This window comes from Sylvia atricapilla, chromosome 2 (genome assembly GCF_009819655.1).
Source record: "Sylvia atricapilla isolate bSylAtr1 chromosome 2, bSylAtr1.pri, whole genome shotgun sequence".
NCBI lineage: Eukaryota > Metazoa > Chordata > Aves > Passeriformes > Sylviidae > Sylvia > Sylvia atricapilla.
The window spans coordinates 86,026,783-86,036,590 of record NC_089141.1 but is presented as its reverse complement, the minus strand read 5'-3'; the positions used below and the strand labels follow the sequence as shown (position 1 = coordinate 86,036,590).

The 9,808-nt window shown below is 39.3% G+C and overlaps 1 protein-coding gene across 1 annotated transcript; it reads left to right on the top strand.

The window, feature by feature from the left end:
- Positions 1-346: 346 nt before the first annotated feature.
- Positions 347-9,085, top strand: MFSD9 (major facilitator superfamily domain containing 9). Its single transcript, XM_066313695.1, is given in 7 exon segments — positions 347-469; positions 2,405-2,492; positions 3,769-3,812; positions 5,013-5,094; positions 5,097-5,141; positions 5,525-5,734; positions 6,266-9,085. Coding segments are annotated over 7 exon segments (1,359 nt in total). The 5' UTR covers positions 347-367; the 3' UTR covers positions 7,054-9,085.
- Positions 9,086-9,808: the final 723 nt, after the last annotated feature.

Here is a 9,808-nt window from a genome sequence, read left to right as displayed (position 1 = left end):
ACTGTGCAGGGCATCCATTACCCTGTTCCTACGGCATATTTGTTTCCAAAGCTCTCGTCTCCACCTGGCTCCTCCTGCCTTCCACAGAGCCTAGGGCCCCGAAGGGACCGGTTGCAAAATTTTTTCCCGTGCAAACACGGAAGAGAAGGAAGGGCAAAGTCCTACAGAGCTGCGTGTGGGAGGGTGGAGGCAGGGATCCCGACGGCTTCCCGTGGCTGGCGGGGAGCCTTCCTCCTCCTCATCTTCCCGGGAAGGAGACAGGCGAAGGCCACCGCGCCGAACGAAACACGCCGAGGCCGAGCCCGAGGCCCGCCGCCTCTCCGCCTCCGCCGCCCCTGCACTGCGCAGGCCCGGCGCCGCCGCCCGCATGGAGGAGGAGGAGGAGGAGGGCGGCGGAGGCCGGGGGCCCGCGGGGAGCCGGGCCGCCTCCGCCCGCTTCGTGCGGTGCCTCTACGCGGTGGGATTCCTGGTAAGCCATGGGGCTGCCCCGCGGCCTGCGGCGGGCGGCCGCGCCCGGGAGCGGGAGTCTGCTCCTTCCCAGGCCAAAGGCTGCCGGCTTCTGGCGTGCATCGCGGCGCTGCTCCTGGGCAACGCGGTGTTTGTAGCGCTGCTGGTGTGTGGCTGTGCTGTTCTGGCCCGTGCAAACCAGCCAGGCGCCCGCGATACACGGATTTTTATCCTGTGTATGCCGTGGAATAGCTCAGCACGCCGAAAAGCTGAGTCTCTCGCCTTGTTGCTTATAATAGAGCTGCTCCCTGTTTTCCTTGAAATACCCGTGGTTCCTGTAAAATTTACCCACCCCCCCCCCCCCAAAAAAAAAAAACCCTAAAAATGTGTTTTTCTGAGGAAAAAAAAAAAAAAAAAAAAAAGTCTCTTACTGAAATAACAGACTTTAAGGAAGGTCACGTTCTGTAGCGATTCCTGAGCGTCAGGAAAGTGCTATTTAATTAATTAGAAATTAAAATCGACGATTTGGAAAATGAATACAAAATGAGTATGAGTTTGCACTGTGAAATGTCAAGATTGGTCTTACCTACTTTTAGGTTGGACAATAGAAACAATCCAGTTGGTTTGTGTCCTGGAGCAAATGTCCCAGAAAACGTGCATTAGAACTTTGATCCTTTTCCTGACTTTTAGACGCTGTGGTTCTCCAGCCCTGAAATAGCTCTTGACACTGAGCTGGAGCACACAAGAAAATCAACCAAGTGAATGTCCTTTTAGAGGGTGTGGGGATGCAAACTTCCTGTAGCAGACAATAAATACAGCAATATCCATCACTCCACCAAAGGAATTACACGTGGAATGAGAGTTACTAACCCATCAGAGAATAGTGGTTAATGGGTCTTTCTCTCTACCTGCATACCTGTGATAGTCCAGTACTGCCAGAGTATAGTCTGAGACTTGTACTTTTTCATGTCTCTGTTGACAGCCTGGATGAGGTCACTGACCTCTCTTCAGGTTCACAGATGATACTGAAGATTGTATTACTCAAGATGTGTGTTAGTGATGTGCTCTGTTTGTTCACGCTAATGTATTGAATGATTCTAACCTTGTTAGTCTCAATTTCAACCATCAAAAAATAATTAATGACAGACTGTGAGATTTCACTTACTGACACACATTGTACAGTTAAATCAGTCTTTGAGGTAGTCTAGTTCAGTTCAAGCAGTTTGTGATGAAAGGTGATCTTGCTCCAATAGATCTCCAAGGGACACTGGATGCTGTGCCAGACTGTAGTAGTACTGAAAGAGCTACTAAGTCAATGTGGTGAGCTTAACAAAAAGTAATAAAGCAAAAGGAATGAGTAGGAGATCCTTGTACTTCTCAGGATGGGCAATGTCCTTTACCCTTCTCTTACAAAATGTTTTTCAATTATACTTTGCCTTTATTTTTTTTTTCAAGTTTCTGTCTTGTCACATTCTTAAGCTATACACAAAGGCAGTCTGTAAGTAGGTTTAGATCTATTGTAGCTTCTTCCCCATTGTGGTTGTGTTAAAATACCATTTTTCAAAATATACGTTCTTTGCGGAAATAAAAGTATTTCAGGTGATTGAAATTAGACCAATTCCAATTTAAAGCAGTGGTATGAAGTACTTTTCTTGTTAAACAGGTAAAGTTTAATGTATATTAAAGGAAGATTTAGTGTTTGAATATATGTCTTCAGAAGGATTGCATCTAGAGTGTGGGGAGACAATGTTTTCATAGGTTTAACTCCTCTGTGAGGCAATCCTTTATCTTTCAGTTTATGTGTTTTGTAATATGAAAAAGTTTTCTTTTAACCTTGGTGTTGATATGGAGATAATTTACCTTTTTTTAATTTATCTTTCTGATGTTGACTGTTATTAAGCTAGGTTGCCATTGTCTTTGTGAAAGTTACTTAAAGGTTTTCCTGCCTTATTTTCAGGACTTATTTGGGGTGAGCATGGTTGTTCCTTTAATGAATCTTCATATCAAATCTCTAGGAGCAAGTCATACAGTTGCTGGAATCATAGGTGAGTTGCAGTAGTTGATTTACGAAAGAGTAAGATAAGGCCTGGATTTTGCCTTACTGCAAGCTGGACATTGTAACATAGTTCTTCCTTGCTGATAGCATAATGAAAAGTAAAGATAATTTCCAAGTCAAACTGTAAGGGGCAGCCCTACTGTGTTAGACCTAGAGACCTGTCCAAACTTGTGCGCTGACAGTAGGCAAAAGTGTGTGCTTGGGAAAGAGCACAGCTGGAAAAAACAAGGAAGTGTTGCAGTAGTATTTGTACATTTACTTTTCCAGCATCCAAGAGTTCACAGCTTAGCAATTTAGGGAGCCAGAGGTATTACTTGTAGTTCTATTGTTGTTTACACTTTGGAAACGGTACTTCTGCAGCTGGTTCTCCAAAGCTTTCCAATGTCCATTATTGCTCCCAGTTCAATTAAAATCCTTACAGCTGTCTTGGCAAATATGTACTCACTTTTAGGAGTGTTTACAAATAAGTTCTGAAGATTTGGCATTTTATCTTAAAGTGTTTAGTGCTAAGGCAAGTTCTGTGACTTTAAAGTACCTTCTATGGTATTGTTTATGGTTTGGAGTGATACAATATATGCTTTGTTCCCAGACATGAGAGCTGTTATTCAGTTCTGTTATTTTGCTTTCTATTTAACACTTTGTATGAAATAATTCAGCTGCTACACTGAGTTGACAGTATTATTTTAAGCAGCAATTAGTCAAAATGTGTTTTCACTTCAACAGTATGCTTTGATTTTTAACATTGAAAAAAACTAGGTTTGAGGGGTATTCTTATAAATGAAAGAGTCTGGCAGATGTTTCTCTCTGCTTCTCTTTGTTCCTTCTCTTCTGTCACTAAATGCTGCTAAACTCCTAGCCTCCAAAATGAGAAAGTAGGATCTGTGTTTTCTTTAGGGCTTCTGTGATGCCTTGTAATAGACTGAAGCACCAAATGGAAAGTCCTTTCCAGTAGGGAGATTTCTCCTGATTCTGAGAAAAGCAATTATAAATGCCAAGATCTGTTTTGTTTAATGCACCATACAGTGCAACATCATTTTACTGTACATAGTTTTCAACTTTCCAGCACTTTTTTTTTTTAATTTTGTCATTCCCTGAAACTATTTCCTTTATTAATGCTGAACTCCACTCTTGGTTTGTCCTCCTCCCTCTTCCCATTCTTCTAGTAAACTATTCCCATGATTTCCCATTTTTAATAATTTAAAATTTTGCGCAGTTTTCATTAAAAAAAAAAGCTTAATTTTTAATACTGTATTTGTTTGTTTTAGGATCGCTCTATGGTGTAATGCAGCTATTTTCCAGCACATTTGTGGTGAGTTCTAACACTGTATTCCAGAGCATATTGGTATATCTATGGACTGTAGGGAGAAAAAGGGTAGGGTTAATAATAGCATTTCTTGACATTTTGAAATTGCATTAAGCGTTCATATAAGCATTTTGGTTGGAGGAACCAATTTTCAGTTTGCAGGAGAAATGGCGGTTTTGTTTATGGGGAATGGCCAGGTTTTTCAGACCCAAACAGGGTCTAGTTTTTAGACAAAAACTAGAATACAGATTTGGGCTCAGATACACTACTGAGCAGGTCACAGTTGCACGGGGTTATCTCCTCTAGTTTTAGTTCTAGTAAAGTAGTTTCATTCAATGCTGTAGCCTATCCAAAAAGCAGTCCCATGAGTCAGCTCTTCATAGCCTGTGATCTAGTTTGCTTTCCCTGCTTAATGAGCAGTGCCTTGTAATTCACTGTATGGTCTAAATTAATCAGCATCTTTGCTGATTATCTGGTTTTGTTTTGTATTAGCTATTGATTTTTTTTTTATATTGTAATATTACCCTGGTACTAATTTTCTAGTTTTGAAGAGAACAGATTATGAGAATGTAAAGAGCTATTTCAGGGTTGGTTATGCAGGATACCTGGGATAATTCCCTGCTATAATTTTGTGGCATTTTCTTGGAAGTGCAAGACCATTGTCTGCTTTCTTAAAAAAATTATTTCCTCTTGGGAATCAAGCTGATTTATAAGCACGATAAATGCAAGTTTTATGTTTACCCTTTGCAAACTACTTCTTACCTGTCTGCGCTCAGATGACAATTTCTTCATAGCCAAGATCATTGCTTGTAGGATGTTCAACAAGTGTCTAATACATAGCAACCTGAGTGATGCAAACAAATATTTGTGGTTGGTTAGGGTAAGATTTTCGGAAGGCTTCTGCTGGTAGTATTTTGTGGTAATTATTGCAGGACTGTCCTTTAAAAAAGGGGGAAATTTTTTTGTAAAAAAAGCTCTATATACAACATTAAATGGAATGGTTTTGGCAGGTAGCCTGTCAGCAGGGCACAGCTCTGCTTGTGACTTCCAGATTTTGAGCACTTAGGAATGTTGTGTAATAAGCTTATTAGGCTTTTCATTGACAGTCCTTTGATCTCTTTTTCTGATTTAATTTAGAAGTGCTGATTGTCACTGCACATAGCTTAGTGTTATAAAAAGCTAATCTTTCTTCCTGCTTTGTGAAAGGGCTGCTGGAGTGATATAGTAGGAAGACGGTATTCCCTGCTTGCTTGTATTCTTCTCAGTGCACTGGGTTACTTCCTTCTTGGAAATTCACCACAGTGTTCCTGTTTGCTATTTCTAGAGTCCCTGTAGGTGAGTAAACACTTGGCTTTTGTAGTTTAAATTCCATGTGGTCTCAGCTTGAGAGACCTTACCACGGGAGAAATCGTGGTGTAGGGATGGATGCATAGCATCCCAGTAGCACCAACTGAACCTTAGTATTGGAAAAGTCTCTACAAATCAAGAATTCTCATTATTTTTTCCTGAAAATAATTTTAAATATTAAGGCTTAATCCACCAGGCATCTAAACCCCATAAAGCTGCTTGCTCTAGCACTGAAGAATTTGTGATGAATGGAATTTTAAAAATACAGATCATACAAATTTTGATGATTGTTACTTGAAATAGCTTCTGTCTTTTTTTTTTTTTTTTACTGAGAAATACATGTTTATTGATTTGTTCATATTTTGTTGCAGGTATTTTCAAGCACACACTTTCCATCTCTAAAGCCCTGCTGTCTGACCTGGTTTCGGAGAGGGATCGCCCTTTAGTAATGGGGCGCTTCAATGCAGCCTCCAGTGTGGGCTTCATTCTGGGGCCTGTTGTTGGTGGCTACCTTGCAGAGTTCGAAGGTGGCTTTTACCAAACGTCCTTCATCTGTGCCTCTATCTTTCTTCTGAATGGTGGTAAGTTGCATGTCACATTTTGCATCTTGGGTCTCTTCATTCCTCATTTTGTCCTTTTAAGCCATCTGTAATTCCTTGAGTTCATAGTGCATTTATGCATCTAAGGCATAAGTATTTTGTATGCCAATACTACTGTTTGGATTGTGTGAAAGGGTGGGAATTTTGAAACAGTTAATCTCCAGGTGCTTCTCCTTTGTTTTTCCCATATCTTTTTTATATTCAGACACAAATGGGAGTTTTTGATGAGCCCAAAAGTGAAGACTAGAAATCAGAATTTTGGCTTTAGCCATTAGATTTGTTTATATGGTGTGAGTGTGGCATTTCAGTGCTTTGCTTTCTTGCTTTCACTACATTTAAAATTGAATGAATACTATGAATTTTAACTAATTTAATGATATTAATTAATATTTGCAAATTTTTAAAGGACAAGTATTGTGAAAGTATTTTTTTAAATTGTTACAATCAAACTAATGTCTTCCATGTAAAGTTGATGCAGTTGAATGAAATCAACTGATTCCTTGATCTGCATAGGTCTTGTCTGGATGTTACCCTGGAGTGAAGAAAATACTAGCAATAGGGACCATTACCAAGACAAAGGAGCAAACAGTTTCTCAGCAAAATCAAATAATGACCTTCACTTGAAATCAGCAACTAGTAAAGCTGTGACAAACAGTAGTTTTTTCCAGTCTCCATGGATCCAAGTTGCAGCAGTGCTGAAGAAGATTAAAGGAATTGCCTGCTCTAATTTGTGGGATGTATTTTTGGTGCGGTTCCTGATGTCTGTTGCTATACTGCTGTACTACAGTAATTTTACTCTGGCCTTGGAGGAGAGATTTGGGGTGAAACCCTTGTTTGCTGGATACCTATTGAGCTACAGCAGTGCACTTGGAGTCCTGGCTGGCTGTCTGCTGGGACCAATAACAAGACTCTATGGGCACAACACTTACAGACTTCTGTTGCACTCCAGCACTTTTACCTGCACGCTGATTCTCCTGTATACATCAGCATTGAGCATATGGATGGTCATTTTGTCCTCCACCTTCTTGGCCTTCTCCACTACCATAGGCCGTACGTGTATCATCGATCTGGAGCTGACTGTTGGTGGGAACGAGGCCAGCGGGACACTCCTGGGTGTTGGACAGTCGGTGACATCAGTGGGACGAATTATTGCCCCACTCCTTTCTGGAATTGCTCAGGAGTTCAGTCCTTGTGGCCCTCCAAGTCTAGCTGTGGGGCTGGCATTAATTGCTATTGTGATAATGAATGCAAACAAACAAAAATACAGTAGCCATGGAAGTGTGAAGTTAAAAAATCCATAGTCACAATTTTGGATTGCACAGATAGATGTATCTTCACCTGCCAGGCTTGTACAGTAATTACATGATTTTTAAAGAGAGCACATTATGTTCCTGTGGAAGCAAGTATTTATATGTATTTCTACTGCAGGGATGTTGAGTCTAGACAGATGTTGTTCTAACAGGTACCACTAGTACATTTCTAAGAGGGGCAGATGTTGCTATATTGTACTGGCTGTGATTTTTTTTAAATGGATTTTTAATCTCTTTGGCGGGGAAAAGAAGAATGTCAGGAAACGCACAAATCGCGCTTGTAGTTCATTTTTGAAACAGTGTTTAGATTGAAGGATTGTTAAAAAAGAGGAATCAAAGGTGAATTTTTGTTATTTAATCAGAAGGAGAATTTACAGTATGTTTGGCCTTCATTTCTTATGCTGTGGTCTTTTTCCTTTTGTCTGTTATGACAGTTATATAACAGGATGTTTGCCTGTGTGATTTTTGTGTAGCATATTTTGTCCACAAAACTTGCTGCAGACCATGGTTAGGCACTTCGGGGTAATCATGCAACCTCTGCTGATTCCTGGTCTTTCCCAAGTAACAGAATTGGGTATATCCTAACTTCATGTACTAGAAGACCTAATCTTAGACTAATACAAAGCCATTCAGAGTGAAACTGAGTCTAAATTTAAGTTTTATTGAAATCTGAACTGATGGCTTCTGTTTAGTAATAACTTCTGCTGAGGAACTTTGTCATGATTTCTTTATTTATATTTCCTGTCCAATTTTTCTACCTTCATTTTAAGAATAAACTTCCTGCTTAATTCTCTCAAATGACTGTAAAGGTGTGAGCATTTAGCAGTAGTTCATAGATCTGCATCCTCATCTCATATGTCTCATCTTTGGCATAAGTGTTATCTCAGTGACAAGAGAAATAGTTTTGTTGGTATTTTAGTCATCATCTGTGTGCATGACTTAACTGAAGAGAGGTTACTCTCAGAGCTGTACAGAGTTGTAGCACTCCTGTGCTATTTACTGTTCAAGCTCATTACTTGCCAATCACCACTGTTTGTATTTCATATAAAACATGGAAAAAATATATTTTGCTCTGATAATGTTCTCTATTATTTTCACTATATTACTTGATGAAAGTACAAAGTCAGCTATGTAAGTTTTTGGCTGAGGGGATTTTATGCAATTTAGTTATCTCCTTGATGACATCAGTGCTAATACTCTTCCTGCCTCAGGTGAGTCATGGATGGTGCTTGCATTTCTTATTTTAATTTTCTTCTTTACCTCTTCTACTGCCTACTAGCATTCAAACATTTTTTGAAACCTCAGTGATTCCAGTGGCAGCACCATAGGAATTCATATATGGAACTCTGAATTGTTTTGATTTTATTTATTGACATAATCATTGTCTTATTACTATTGTGATTTCAGTACATACCCTCAGAGTTCTGTATTATAGTAATATGTGTTTCATTTCTCCCTAGGAACTTGAGGTATTTTGAAGTCTCTTACCTTCTCTTGCCTTTCTTGGTAGATGCCCAAAACATTATTGCTCTAAATTTCCTATTTTCTTTCTTTCCATCTTTTAATTTTTTTTTTCTTTACCTAAAACCACCCTTCTGTAAGTAAGGAAGTTCTGTTTTGCATTTCTAGCAAGGGGTTAAGGAAGAGGCTTGGAAAAAAGCTTCAAAAATTAATACATATTAATTTTTTAGTGATTTTTCCAGTATTTGTTGATTATATGACATAACATTTACCCTTCTAAACTGCTGCACTGATTTAATCTCACTTGTGTGAACATCTATCCTAATAATATCTAACCAATATCTTAATAAATATTGGTTATAGAAGCATCACAGTTGAGAAATCTGTGGAAGCCTGTGGTGTTGGGGACACATTGGAACACCTTTTACAGGAGTTTTTTTACTGTAGGCCAGAATGATTCCTGAAGTGCCACAGAAACATTTCTGTACAGGTACAGAAAAATGGCACTATATTTTTTTTCCTGTAAGAACTAGAAATAAAATGAAGTCACATTCCACAAGTATCATTATGTAACTGTGTTTTTTTTCCCATCTTCGTTTGCTAAAACTACAGCATAAAATAGAAGCGTTTGAGTCAATATGAAGTGTGGATGCTTTATTTTTTTTCTTCAAGATGTGGTTAAAATCACTTGAACCTGTCTACATTTCTCATAAAGGGCACAAGGAACAAAGGATTCAACCAAAAATTGGCTTGGCAGTGAATGAAAAGAAATAAAATAAAATGGAGAACTCTGCAATTTTGAGATGAAGTCCTTAAAGCTTGTGCCTGGAGACCACATTTGCACCCCTTGTGTTGCCTCTTTGTTGCCATTACCATGCAAATTCAGAGAGTGAAGGTTCAATGACATTCCTGGAGATCCACAGGTGTGATATCCAGTTTTGAGGGAGGAGCAGTTGCAGCTAATTTTGGTCATGGTCTAGTGGGCAAACGACTGAATTACTCAGCTGTTTCTTGTATCCAGTTGTATCTTCTGTAGAAGACTGTAACATACCAGATCTGAATATGGACTAAAGGAAAACAGTTTCTGCCAGCAAACCACTGCAAATTAAGATTTTTCTCTTCCTTGCTGTTACTTTATTTTGGGTTGGTTTTCTTGGCCTCTAGGAAGGATTGGGGTTTGGTTTATTTTGTTGGATTTTTTTGGTCTTTGCCCTTCAAAATCTTCCCTTTGTGAAAAGTAAGTGACTTTTCTGACGATTTTGATCAGCTCATGTTGAAGAGGCTG